General features: G+C 43.3%; 1 protein-coding gene across 1 annotated transcript; it reads right to left on the reverse strand.

Moving 5' to 3' along the window:
• Positions 1-205: 205 nt before the first annotated feature.
• On the reverse strand, positions 206-11,909 carry LOC104639738 (b(0,+)-type amino acid transporter 1). The gene is made up of 6 exons (XM_010307888.2): positions 11,142-11,909; positions 9,445-9,578; positions 6,463-6,592; positions 3,758-3,882; positions 3,228-3,315; positions 206-1,425 (listed from the first exon to the last, which is right to left on the reverse strand). Exons 1-6 carry the CDS (start codon positions 11,883-11,885, stop codon positions 1,192-1,194), a joined length of 1,455 nt encoding a protein of 484 aa, XP_010306190.1. The 5' UTR covers positions 11,886-11,909; the 3' UTR covers positions 206-1,191.
• Positions 11,910-14,443: the final 2,534 nt, after the last annotated feature.

Here is a 14,443-nt window from a genome sequence, read left to right on the forward strand (position 1 = left end):
TCTAACTGTTTTTCTCTTTCTTAAATATGTTATCACAGAGGCGCTGATTGGCTTGGCCTTGGCCAGCGGCGGGTCCGTCTTGGAGCCGGCTGGCATTGGCTCTGTCAGACACAGGGGAAGCTTCTAGCAGCTTCTCACAGAAACCACCCCTGTAACGCTCCCCGCCAGCTACCAAAACCTTGCCATGCAAATCCAATGCAGATTAGATATAAAGAAGAAATTTTTTATGATGACAGTGATGAGGCACTGGAACAGGTTGCCCAGAGAAGCTGTGGCTGCCCTCTCCCTGGAAGTGTTCAAGGCCAGGTTGGATGGGGCTTTGGGCAACCCGGTCTAGTGGAGGGTGTCCCTGCCCATGGCAGGGGGAGTGAAACTAAGGTCCCTTCCAACCCAAACCATTCTGTGATTCTATGAATTACAGGAAGAGTATTGGGTGACAGTTGGTACTTAAGTGATGTTGCCTGTGTCCTCACCGTGAATGGATGGATCCCAGATGACTAGTGCATTCTCAACTGAGTAAACTAACAGAGCTTTAAAGCACTTCTCATCTCACATCAGAGGGTTTTCTAGGGGATATGTAGGATGATTCGGACTGAAATGTGGTGGAACCATGTACTGAGAGAAAGGGCTGTTGTGATTGTGCACCTGGGACTGGAAGGAGCAAGGGAAAGGCATGCTCCCAGAGTGAATACTTCAGTGGAAAGGGGTTTTTTTTTGTTGTGAACATGGTGTGCCCCTGCTTTATTTATTTGAGAAGCTCTGTGGTCACAGCAGTGGTCAGTGGGCAGAACTAGGTGGAAATAATTAAAGGCATTGCCAGGAATGGCTCGGGGTCACAGCCTGCTAGAGGAATAATATTTCATTGTCGATCTTTTGTTGCCTGTTGCCCTGAAATATAAGAGCTAAGATTTTAACGAACATCTCTTCTTGGGATGGAAAATTCAAAAGCACATATTCCTTTGGAATCTGTATGTAATCTGCCAAGACAGAGCTGAAAATGAGAAAAACATGCCCCTCAAATTTTAAGGAAATGTGAGGAGTCATGGCTCTAGTCCCTCTCAGCTAGACATTTTAGTGACACTTTCATTCTACTCATTCTCCCTTACAGAAAAATATTTTCTGAGCCTTGAAAACCAAGGTGCTGGGATAAACCATGAGGGGCAGGCAGCCGTACACCAGGAGAACGTTATGTCAATTTGCATCCCTGGTGGTTGGAGCAACTTCCAGGAACAACTGGAGATGTAAAGTGACTCTCTGTAAAAAGCGAGGGTGGCACTTGAAGCGAACCAGTGGGAAATAAAGAATGACACCACTGAAAATGAACAGGACAATGTAGAGGATCTCAAATTGTGGTTGATCGATGATGGGAGCTAACACCAGGTACACAGCTGCTATCAGCACAATTATAGGGATGATAATTGGGACCTGCGAAAGCAAAAGATCAGCATAAAGATTCATGTAATCCTGGGCCACTGTGGGTCTGGACAGCCCTGAATTTGTGCAGAAGGGTTTTAGATTAAACCCTGCTGAAGCCTGAGGTATTACCCAGAAATCCAAGTTACTCCAGACATCCTGTTTCCCAGCCCACCCCCACTCCAAGGTTGAACATCCATGCAAGAGCTACATCACTGCCACACACCCTAACCCCTGAAGATGCAAACTGCTGGTTTTAGTGTCAGCTCTGTTCTTGCTCTCCCTACTACCTTGCATCCAAAAGCTGAGCTATAGGCAAAACACACAGCAACGTGCACAAAATCACATAACTGAACCTTAACATGCCTGGGCAAAAACATTTATTCATGTGTTGACAGATAGGTGGACAGGCAACCTCAGAGGCTATTTCTATAAGTCTGGTCATAAAGCATGTAAATTTGAAGCCAACTTCCCTCAAAGGCTAGTGAATGCAGAAGAAAAAATGATTTCACAACAAGATGAAAACCTGAATGTTTTAGCCGGGATTTTCCAATTTTTACTTTTGTGCCTTTTGTGCAACACAAGGGCACTGATATAAACCAAAGGAAATGTTGTTCATGGTTACCTGTGCATGGAGAATACCTGCCGTTGGCTTCATCTGCCTTAGTGGGATATTCCACTCTGCTCCCTCCCCACTGTGTTCTAACGCAATCTTACCCTTAAATATAAACCTGCTACATGCATACAGATTCTGCAGGACATCAGCTGTACATTGTCAGTTGACCTGGAACCTTCAGATATGAGCTGCTTCTAGTTAAGGAAAGAGTTAGGCCATCAAGGCAAAGGCTGCAGCAGGCTGACATTCTCACGGGACTAGCCTGGAGGACTGCAGGAGTTTTATACAGTGTGTGAAACACTATTGCAGAAACAGAACTTTTCCTTAAAATGTATTCAACCAACGAGCTGGGTGAACGTCTTCATCCAGCATCCTAATTTCAGGACAGAGCCACAGAAGCCAGTGACTGGAAGACCTAATAGAGCACTGCTCTTCTCCTTCATGCTAAGCCCCATAGGACACTCGATACTGCTTCGCACAACCTGGCAGTATCAGCCTGTCATCTATCTCCTGAAGGAACTCCATGAAAACCCAGATGTTCATTCAGCTTGTCTCAGGGAAAAGTCACTATTCTGCATTCACACCCTGTGTCATGACCCCCCTGTTCCTAGGATTTTTTCTGTAAAAATATTTCCTTCAGTTGCTGAGGAAGCACTGCAGCTCAGCTCACTAATGGCTCCATAGGGAAGAACAGGTAACTCCTGATTTCCTTCAAACTTAGCTGTTTTGTGGGGAATAAATGCGCCCCATGGACATCTCAAAGGACTTGGGCCATTCTGGCTGAGATTTCTGTCCTCTGCAAGGCTCTTACACCTGGTCTACCCTCTGAGGAGTGCGCCTGAGCTCTGAGAGCATGAACAGGCAAATGCACTGTTGATCAGAATCATCCTTCATTTTCCTCTTCAATCTCGAAGAAAAAAAGAGGATATGGCAGATATATTTTCCATAGTGAGGGGGCAGGGCAGTGCGTTATCAGCTTATCAAGACAGAGAATTCAACCTTGACTTATGCCTGTATATTCACACTATCTTGCCCCTCGTAGACTTTGCTGAGACAAAACGTGAAATTAAAATAGGAAGGACAACCACACTAAATCTGCAAGCAACCATCCCCAGCGCTCTTCGTTTTCTCATAATGCTCTTTTAGTCATTTAGGCAATAAAGGAAAAGGGTTTGAGGGTTTTATGTTATTACTTCACCTTGTAAGATCTTGGCAATTCTGGTTTCTTGATTTTTAAATACAGGAGACCAGAAATAGTCATGCCATAGAAAAACCATGCTATAAAACTGGAAGATAAAAAAAAGACAAAAAAAAAGACAACATGAAATTTGGGGTGAGATCATCCAGGAATGCCAGTCCTGCCTTCCAGATCCCAGATGTTCATATGTCCAATTAAGGAGAATATTGATATAAATTTAGAGGTTCTTCTATTTATTTCCTTTCCAACACAAATGATGAGAACTTTAGAAAGATCTGAATATTATAGTTTCATTTCAATATGAGGATGAATCACATCCAGTTAAGTATATAATGACAGAAGCATTCATGCATTGCAAAGATGCTGGTTCCTAAGCTCTTTCTTTTCTTCCTTCCCCCCTCCCCACCAAAATATTGGTTAGAAAGCAATACCCCAGGCTCAAAAAAAATAAAAAAAATTTAAAAAATTCTAAACCAATGTCAAAACCCAAGACCACAGGGGATGCAAACAGAAACGTTACACATACATACCTGAAAAAGTTCACAATACTGGTGAAGCTTCCTGATATTATCATTATTAAAGACATAGCAGATGTAAACAGCAGAGCAGGGGAGGGCGTGAGGCATCGCACATGAGCCATAGACAGAATGTCTGGCTGAAAGCCAAAGCAAAACAACATCCCATCATATCACGTACTCGGAGATCCTTACTCACCCCCTCAGCTGCTGGTGGGAGCTCTGCCCGCAGCCAGAGCCACCCGTAGTCATCAAATAAGCATCATAATATAAAAGCAGTTCTGCTCTGAGGAGTGTAAACACAGAAACCCCCCTCAAGGATATTTTTATTGTGTCTCACTGATTTCATATCATATGTGCTTAGCTTAGGCAGACAAGATGAGGTTTTCAAACTGCCAGTGTGACAGACTAAGGCTGAGCCACACCAGAACCTTCCTCATCATCATCAGGACCTTGTGCATGGTCCCACTCTTCTGCCCTCTGTCACGTCTCTCTGGGACTTGACTTCTCTCGGGCTGACTGGAAAACGAGATGAGGACTACTCCTGAAACATTTATGCAAATAACCACAAAGCAAACCAGAATTTGTTCCAGAATATGGAGAGAATTGCTAGCCTTTTTATTGCTTGGTTCATTGGGAAAGTTTAATTAGAAAGGTTTCTTTTTGTTGTTTGTTTCTTTTTTTTTTTTTCTTTTGTTATTTCCAACCAAAATATCATGCAAGGACTTCTGCTAGAGCTGAGTGTCTGAGAAAATGTGTAAGTGTTCAGCTCCTAATCTGGTATGGTCAAATTCAGACCATCTGTGAACTGCTCAGCACAGAGCTTGCCACGATACAGCAGACACTGTCATCAGTAAGAGAAGACATGGAACTAGTAACCACCAAAACCAGTAACCACCAACCCAGTCATCTCCACCAGCCTGGAGCCTGGGCATCCATCTACATAAAATCTTCTGTCCAGTGGAGCTGGTGCAGAGTGGTATCCTCTGCAACTGAGAGCAGAAATGCCAGATGGTGTGGGGAGGAAGGACCAAAGCAGCAGATAGGTCCATGAGCAACACAACATGCCTGCTCAAAACAGAGGAGGACAAATGCAGCTCTGCTGAAGCACTGAGAGGGAGAAGTGTGGGTAGGTGTGGGGGGGTGTGTCGGTGGGTGAGGGGGTCTGTACCAGGAGCTGGAGTGGGGCAGCAGCCATGGGGGCTTGTATGCCCAGGTACCAGCAACTGGGGAGACTGGGATCCAGGCGCAGCTACTGGGCAGACTGAATGTCTGAGCTCAGCTGCTGGAGGGACCCACATTGTACATATGTTTATGTGTATATTTCCCACTAACAGACCCTGATCATCCACAGAGGGGAACAAGATGAGGCCCTTGGTGCTATTTGTGCTGGTGTTTGTGTGAGTGCTGAGTGCATCTGTATGTGTATGTTTGTGTGTATACATATATATAGTACACTTGTTTGTGTGTGTCTGCCTGCTGGGAATACATGCTCAACTTACCAGTTGAACCAGGCAGCATGGACCTTCAGCAGCCTGACCTCTGTTGGGCTGCCAGATTTGGCCCCACCTACCAAAAACAATCCCCCTAACAAAACTACTCCACTCTCGTGAGACCCCACCTGCAGTACTGCATCCAGCTCTGGGGGCCCCAGTACAAGAAGGACATGGAGCTGTTGGAGCGAGTCCAGAGGAGGGCCATGAAGATGATCAGAGGGCTGGAGCACCTCTCCTATGAGGACAGGCTGAGAGGGTTGGGGTTGTTCAGCCTGGAGAAGAGAAGGCTCCGGGGAGACCTTATAGCAGCCTTCCAGTACCTAAAGGGGCCTACAGGAAAGCTGGAGAGGGGCTGTTTATGAGGGCATGGAGTGACAGGACAAGGGGCAATTGGTTTAAGAGGAAGGAGGGTAGAGTTAGATTAGATATAAGGAAGAAATTATTTAATGTGAGGGCAATGAGGCTCTGGAACAGGTTGCCCAGAGAGGCTGTGGATGCCCCATCCCTGGAAGTGTTCAAGGCCAGGTTGGATGGGACTTTAGGCAACGTGGTGTAGTGGAGGGTGTCCCTGCCCATGGCAGGGGGGTTGGAACTAGATGATCTTTAAGATCCCTTCCAACCCAAACCATTCTGTGATTCTATGATTCTTTCATAAAAACCCCAGATAGGGTAGATGTAATGCTCAGTGTCACCTTGCAATTGCTATGAAGCTTGAAGAGCAGAGTTATCCTACACTATATCCGAACCGGACTACTCCATGGAAAGTCTGGAACACCCCTGAGACAAGCTTGCGTAGTCAGTATTGCCTGCAAAGGCAGCTTGCAGTGCTGGGCTACCTTCCCAGTGCGAGCAGGGGTGCCTTACAACACGCCAGCACAGCCAGGCACCCCCTCCCTGGCAGGTATCTTGGCTAGGTCACCCCAGAGCCTGTGCCAGAGGCTCAAATACAGCAGTATTTCAATTGTTCATTTCAAAGCTGTTCTTAAAATTCAGTCTAGATGTAACTATGTATCTTTCTGAAACTGCAGCTGAAGCAGATGGTCAGGAGACAACATATACATTACATTTGAAAAAGATGGGGAAGAAAGTGTTTGAGCAAGAAACAAACCACTGAAGAGCTATCACTCTACCAGCTGAACAGACACGGTGTTTTCCTCTCTGCTTTAGTGTCACAAGAAGGTAAAGTTGCTCTAAGCAAGCCAGATCCCCTTTTTTCATCCTTACCATATGGCCTTCCCTTGCAGCAATGTAGCACACGCGGCCTCCACTAAAGAACGTGCCGTTGGAGGAACCAAACGTAGACAGTGCCACCGACAGGGAAATGAGCCATGCCCAACTGCCCAGGACTTTGTCCCTGAGGTGGGAAAGAGTTCACAGCATGACATTCAGCTCGTAGATGTTTCAAATACTCATTGTAGAACCAGACAGGTTTCTTCCCTCCATTATTCTCACTGAAATTTTTTCCAAAGCTTTTCTAATGATTTAAAGCCTCCTCCCAGTTCTGATAATATTTAGTCGCTAGTAACTTCGTCTTGTATTGGAAAGGCAGCTTTTCTTCCTGCCTGGTGTATATATATCTACATCCATCTACACTGCAATGATGTATAAAGCTGTCACAACAGGCAAACCCTCCTTTTTTGTGTACAGATGCTGTGGTGCGAATCCTGGAGATACTGCTATTGCAGCCAACAATATTAGCTTGGAAACTGCAGAAAAATTGTTCCCAGGTGACCTGAAGAAATATCCTGCATTAAAACCTCTTCCCCAACACGCATAAGAACGTAACCCTTTAATCCCATATGCACATATTTCTGCTACTCTGTGAATCGGGCTTAAGCCAAAGCAATTGTTTGAATTCCAGAAGTTTGGTTCTACAACATGTTGAGACATGTATGGTTTGCTTTCTCCATAACAGAAGAAGTAGCAGGGTTACAAAGAGAGTTCGAGGTAAATATTTGGAAGAGATGATAATCTTCTCACCTAAAAGTGAAGCTTGTCTTCTGGAATGAAGCAGCATGAAGAATATTAGTTGAGTAATAAATGCTGGTGTTTGGGGTAATTATCACATACATGTAGACACACACATACACAAATGAACACACTGTTCATCTAATTGGCAAAAATCCAAAATTCAAAAGTTTTTTAGAACACTTTATATTTCCATCTGAATTGTACAGCTTTAAGCCTTAGGTACTCTTTTTTAGTATCCTCTAACCCAAATGTTCAAAAATCGAGAGCTGGGCTTTTCAAAATCATGGCAGGAGCTTATCTACCACAATAATTTATAATTTGTAGTTTAGAAGCTTAATATCTGGGTTACAGTCCTTCAGGCTTCAAGTTATTAAGCTACTTGCAATATTTTTCCCATTTCCAAAATGCTGGAATCTGGACATCTCCTACGATCATGCGACTCCATAACCACAAGATCTCAAGGGATAACAACATATATCAAAAAGTTATTAATAAAATCTTTAGCAATTGTGTATTTTGCTTTTATGAGATTGATGCTTTGCTGTTTGGACCCTGAAAAAGAACTACAGGGGCTACCGAGAGTAACTTCTCTCAAGCAAACTGAGATCTGCAGTTGCTGTAAAATTACTGCCATCAAAGAAACGCTGGGGAGAATTTCATGAGCTCCTTTTGTGGCTGTACCTCTCACCACCGAACAAGGTTTCTTTCCAGCAGTTTTCTTTTTATATGGGGAATAAATGCATTTAAATGTTATATGTCCTCCTCTGGCTTCTTTACATTCCTCCCATCCTTCCTTAATGGCCTGAGTAGCTGCATCTAGTGCTCTGAACCACAGCCATTACACCCTCCTCAGCCTGTGGCTATCTACCTGTCCTCCAGGCTTTTGAGTGCCCAGCTTTCTGGTTGCTAGTTCAATGTTTCTTCCTGAATTGCACTCTCGGGGTGAAAAGGTTAGTCAGGCAGGAAAAGGAGATGTGTTAAAAAGGAGGAAGCTCACAAATAACTTGTTAATCAGGAATGATGGGAAAGGAAGTGCAGAGAAAGTTCATGACACTGCAGCTTAGTGAGGCTTTGTAACCTGTTCAAACAAAGCACTAGACCTTCAAAAGCTCCTGCTTATAATGACATGAAAGGGCATTAGAGAACACATCTAGCAAGAGCTCAGTCACATCTTCAAACTGGAGGTCTTGTGAAATGCACACAGAGGCAAAGCTGCTGATGTTTTTTTTAGGAAGAAGATGAGCAGCAACATTATCTCTGGATATAATGTGTCATAATTTCTGCCAGACAACTCAATTAGGACTATCATGGATTCTGGGTCTTTGGAAATATTTAGACTGAGGCTGGATGTTCTGGTGGAAGATCATCTGGTTAGAAGTCGATGGCACCTACATCTCTCATGATGGTCCCTTCCTTCTCTTCCTAAAATCTTTGTCCTGCAGAGAGCCTTTTTAATATCACCAAACACTTCAGGTTGATGGAAGGTCCAAATAGTTTCTGTGCAACTCTGGAAAAGCACAAGCCAACTTAAAGATACAGCTACCAAAGGCTGCAAAACACTTCTCCTCCTCAAAGGATGTTGTAGACATGAGTGTCATTTTCCATTCCCCCACAGACGGAGAAACTGAACCAACACACTCTAGTTTGGTCTAATTTCCAGGTGCTGAGCAGACAGGATTCACCCAGTTGGTGTGAGTTGTCTCACTCCCAAAACACTGCCCCTGCATCAGTGGGGCAGCACATTGTCTTCTCCACTTTTCTGGAAATATCTAAAATGTAGGGCATCTCCCAGTTCCCAGGTCTGGATATGTACCCTCACTGCATCCTCACTGTCTGTGGGGAGATGCTCCTGGTGTGCACTTCATCCCCTCTTTACAGCCACTTTCCATGGGGAAAAACATGGGCTGGTGGGGAGCCACAGGTTCCCAGTGGGAAAATATGGGAATGGAGAGTAAAGGGTGTGCAAAGCACCCCATCTTGGCAGCTGAGGTGCACCTTGGACACCATGGGCCAGACGGGCCTGGTCAGCCTTAGCCTTTTGGGGGAAGGCTATACACTGCCCTGAAGGTGACAGAGCGGGGACTGGCAGCGTGCTGCCCTGTAACATGGCCCGGACAGGTGTCCCTCGGAGTGCTGTCATTCCCACGTGGAACAGCACCTAAACCTTCTGAAATTCAGGAGACAACTCGTATTTTACAGGAGTGCATTGGCTGTGTTGCCACAAGCACAGCTCACCCCCAAGTGACGGCCACAGCTCCTGAAGACAGCAGTTCAGACGGAGTCATGGCTGCTAAGTAGCTCACATTTACCAGCAAATACAGGCACGTAACCAAAGGAATGGCAATCATCACAGCTCTGGGAAGGGTCACCTGGAAAAGGGATGACAAGAGTGTTAGGGGCAGCACATTTATGCCTGCACTGAGCTTTTTTTGTTTGTTTTGTCTTTGCCACCACCCACATCTCTCATTCAAACTCCTTCGCTCACTAAGCTTTTCCTCAGAATAAGGCTTAGATCCAAACTCACGTGGCAGTTTTTACACCAGCCTTCCAAAGATGTCAGGCAAACAGTAAGGTGGTACATTTCAAAAGCCAGTCTTTAAAAACAACCTAACAAACAAATCTTATTCAAAAAGACTTCAGGTCATAGCTGCCCAAGATGTCTGTTGCTTCATCAGACTTCTTGATTAATATTAATTTATTTGTTACGAGTGTGTTATGTCTCCTGGTGTGCCACATCTTCCCACAAACATCCCACTGACGTGGATGAAGTACCAGTGTGTGTTGCATCACATTTAACTGGTCTCAGGGTTAAATCAAAGCTGGGCAGCACAAGGGAAATTCGCTCTAGGAAGGAATTTTTTTTTTCTTCCTAGTGACAGGATGCTATCTTGGAACTTCATGAGCCATTTTGAGGCTCAATAAAATCAGCAAACACTACCTTATACAGCTGAAAGCACTGGAAAAAAAGTAGTAGGGTGATCGCAGAGCAACTGTATACATGTAAAAACTTGAAATATCACTTTTTTTGCATTCCTCATTCCCACCCTAGGAAAAGCTAAAGCATTTCCTTATGTTGTTGCCTCCACCTTGCAAGGGTCTGAATATCAGTGCTCATGGTCCCTTGAGACAGCGTGCCACATGACCTTAGGATCTTTGCTACCATTTAGATTAATATTTAACTATGATTAATTTTTTTCATCCAATCTGTAAAATCTTGTGTGCTGCACTGGTAGAAAACACACTCCATACACTCTGCACTCACACAGCTCTTTCTAAAAAAGCGTTGTTCGCTGCTGCGATGTCTGATCTGTGAAAAGAGGTAATTTGGCACAAAGAGGGCGGATGTGAGATGCAAGTGAGCTACTTCAGTGCCTATAGCATGGACAGAACAATGCCTAAAATGTAGATATTTAAAGACAAGGGTCGTTCAGACAGTTAGGTTCCCTCTCCAGTGAGGCTTGGCTTGCTCTGAAGTTCCCCTCCATGCAATGAGGAGAGATAAGGGGGTTTTTGATGCATACATTATGGATCAAGTGTCTTAGGGAATATGTGGTGTTAAGAAACCTTTATGGATGATAGCGAAGTGAGTGCTTTTCTACGTAAATCAAGGTGTCTAGAGTGAGATCCTCTGAACAAGAAGACAGACCTTCATCCCCAAAGCATCCAAATTCTGCCTAATAGCTTTTTTCCCAGTCAATGGGGTATTTTAGTGCTTTCTTGTAGGCAGGCTGTTATTTTGCTTAGAGATTCATTATTATCCTTTCTGGTCACATTCATCGGTGTCCAGCCCCAGAAGACAGAACAAACCAGGAGGAAAGTTCAGTAATCTTTCCTCAATGCTCTAATCCCTTGATTACCCCTCTTAACACAATCATAGATAGAATCAAAAGTCTTAGCAGCAGGATTAAGTAAAACCCAGATCACTCACTCACCTCAGGCTTCTTCAGTTCTTCAGTTACGTAGTTCAGGTTGTTCCACCCATCATAGGACCAGAGTCCCTGGTAAAAGGCCACTCCAACCGCCCCAATACCTGCAGTTGTGTTTTGAAAAGCATTTTGAAAACTCTGAGTTTGTCCCTTGGCAAGCAGCACCAATCCACCCACCACGATCACCAGCAAAGCCAAGAGTTTGGCAGCTGTAAAAATGTTCATAACGGACGTCGCCAGCTTCACGTTGAGACAGTTGATGATAGTTAAAAGCAGGATGCAGGCAGCAGCTGTACATTTGATGACAACCTGTGGAGATGAGCATCCTGGGTAGAACGGTGCAACGGCGTATTCAGCAAAGCTCAGACAGACAGCTGCCAAACCAGCTGGTCTCACCAGGATAACAGAAGTGTAGGCGAAAAGAAAAGCAGGAAAAGAACCAAAAATCCTCAAGATGTAAATATATTCTCCTCCAGACTCTTTAATTATGGTTCCAAGCTCAGCATACGACAAGGCTCCAAACATGGCCAGGAGACCACAGGCTGCCCAGATAAGCAGGCTGCTGGCAGGGCTCCCCATATGATGTAGCACCCACTCAGGGGACATAAAGATCCCTGAGCCTATCATGGTGCCTGCAATTAATGACACTGCGCTAATCAGGCCAACCTCTTGCTTCAGTCTTAATTTCTCCTTCCCTTTGCTCAGATCTGTGGAGGAATGAGGTGAATCTGTTGTCTTCCTTTTCCTCATTGTGGAAAAGTTAGGAGATGTGGCTGTTAGGAGAAAATATGGAATAAGACTGAGGCATTTGAATAAGGACTATCTCAGGCTTTTAGGGTAAGTTAATAATTACAAAAGTCATGCTGAACACTGTCAAGAAATACAAACTTGCCTTCTATCTTTTGCATTCTTTCATTACCCAACTTATCTTTGTAGTTTATTATGACTGCTGAGATTGATAAAGATATTTGACTCTCACTGCAAGCAGCTGTAATAGATAGCATTCAGCAGCACCTCCGAATCACTCCGTACCTTTCTGGATTGTGTCCCTGATGACCTCTCCTTTAAATTATGCTTCAAAGGGCATTTGAAATAAGGATTAGGTGAGCAAAATCCCCATGCAAATATGTACTTTATTCTTTGATTAACAGTCCATGCTCAAGTACCTGCTTTAGTGCTCATTCGTATTTTCATTCCCCACTAGAAAGTGATCAAACAAGCCTGTCACCCAACACGCTATGGCTTTGCTCAACAAGGAACATTTTCAGTGTCTTAATCAAAGACACAGAAATGTTCTGCTAGAAACAGTCCAGGGCCTGTTTTTCTGCACAATAGTAGTGTTGTCCCAAAATCTGGGTTCTTCACCTGATGTGCAAAAAGCCAATCAACACACAGAGCTGACAAATTTGTTTTTATTTCTAGTCTGCAGAATAGGATGCCAGGCATCTAACACCAGCCAGCACACTGAATGCATCCAGCATTCCTTTTTTTATAGTAACAAGATGTAGCCGATTGGTGTTCTTAAACTTCCTTACCCACCTTTCACCTGGCCTCATCATACATATGCATTTTACTTTATGTTTCAAACATTTGGGGAGGTCTCCTAATTAGCATGCTCATTATTCACAAAGAGGTGTACATTTTAGCGTTAAAATCAATACAGGTTAGCTGAGGATACACTATTTCTTGATACTATTCCAAGGCTAGATATATTTTATATATACTTAGAACAGGGAAAGAATACCTTGAAGGGTCCTATTGTTTTTAATCCTTGGTCCATTAAGAGATCCTATCCTGGTTACTATAGTTTCAGAACATACTGTTAAGGGTACTCGAGGTGGCATAGACTTTGTACAGTCTTAACCCTTATTTTTCCCTACATCAGTAGGGGGCAATTCCGACTTTTTCAAATTTTAGAAAGTGCAGGAGGAGAAGAATAAAAAGGATATAATTAGATTTTGTGGGCCCTTTTTGCCAATGGACATGAGGTATGCACATTCTTACCAGACCATGATCTTCAGAGGACTTTGTCACTGCTCATCATATATACATGTCAGTGCACACCCAAGAGAAACAGCAGAGGCATAAGCTTTTGGAAATGCCATTGACTGTTACTTAGATATCTAACACATAAAATTTCAGACTTTGGGGAGGGTTCTGCTATAAATCTGAATATTGTTACAGTGCATGAGGGTGTATGTTGTGATCTGTGATATGTACGAAGTATTGAGCAGACAGAAATGTCCATATGGATTCCTTTGAATTTAAACTAAACTTTACTGACTGCAACTGTAAAGAAGGAGAGTTAGTGTCCTTGGTGGTCTCTTGCAGACTTCAGTTGTGAGAAGTAACATAAAACAGGAGTGAGACCTTCCTCAGCCCTTCATGGAAACAGCAGACCTTGAACCTTTAAAAATATCTTTCCTCCTCAACCATTTGAACTTAGGAAAGCACGAATATAAACATATTCATGAATATAAACAGAAAAGTATTTTTATTGTTTGTCTAAAAATTCCTTCTCTTCTAAATCATTTAGATTTCTCTTTCCTTGCCTTTTTTTTTTTTTTTCTTTTAAATCATCTCATTAGCTTTACAGTTTTCCACGGATAACTCTTGGACTCTTAATAAAACTCATGGACCTACAAGAAAAACAACATATACAAGTCATGCAATTTCTCATGCTAAGGAAAATAAAGTTGAACAAATTTTAGCATCACACTGTAAGCCTTTGATTTCTTTAAAGAAGCAAAAAAAGAACTCAAATCTCATTGAAGAGTAGGTTTCTTTACAGTATAAATCTTATTAGATGAAGGAAATAATGAGAAAAGTTGGGGGTGGGTTGTAAGGCTATTCCTAACACCAACTCACTAGTATTCACTAGGAAATGGATCCCAGCTGGATTTCTCCCAATTCCAAAGTCACTTATAAAAATCCACAGCTGATCAAGCTGTAGCTTTAACAGAAGCAAAGGTTACTTTATCTGTATCAAGCAGGTTTTTTTAAGCCTTCCTAGCAGAGATGTGAGTTCTGAGAATAAACACATGCACCTTGTACTGCAAGGATGGGAGTTAATGCATTTCAAGTTAATGATCTGCAAAGTGCTTGAGAACTTGGAGGGAGGCATCCCAGTAATGCAGAGTATTTTGTTTTACTTCTACTAAGCGACAGTGCTCTTCTTGTTAGCTGGTTTAGCTATTAGTAGCTATTCTTTTTAAAATTGCTAATCACAGTGTTAGGCAATGCCGGAATCCTTCAGAGGTCTAAAGGTCTAGTTTTTTCCTGCACTATAGACAATCTACTTCTGTTTG

Source organism: Balearica regulorum, chromosome 3 (genome assembly GCF_011004875.1).
Source record: "Balearica regulorum gibbericeps isolate bBalReg1 chromosome 3, bBalReg1.pri, whole genome shotgun sequence".
NCBI classification, from domain to species: Eukaryota; Metazoa; Chordata; class Aves; order Gruiformes; family Gruidae; genus Balearica; species Balearica regulorum.

Excerpts from the sequence above, each read along its gene's own strand:
- LOC104639738 (XM_010307888.2), bottom strand. The coding sequence starts at position 11,885 with ATGAGGAAAAGGAAGACAACAGATTCACCTCATTCCTCCACAGATCTG. Across the intron at positions 6,593-9,444 it reads GCTGTGGCCGTCACTTGGGG|GGACAAAGTCCTGGGCAGTT; the intron begins GTGAGCTGTGCT and ends TTCCCACCTCAG. Across the intron at positions 1,426-3,227 it reads AATTGCCAAGATCTTACAAG|GTCCCAATTATCATCCCTAT; the intron begins GTGAAGTAATAA and ends TTGCTTTCGCAG.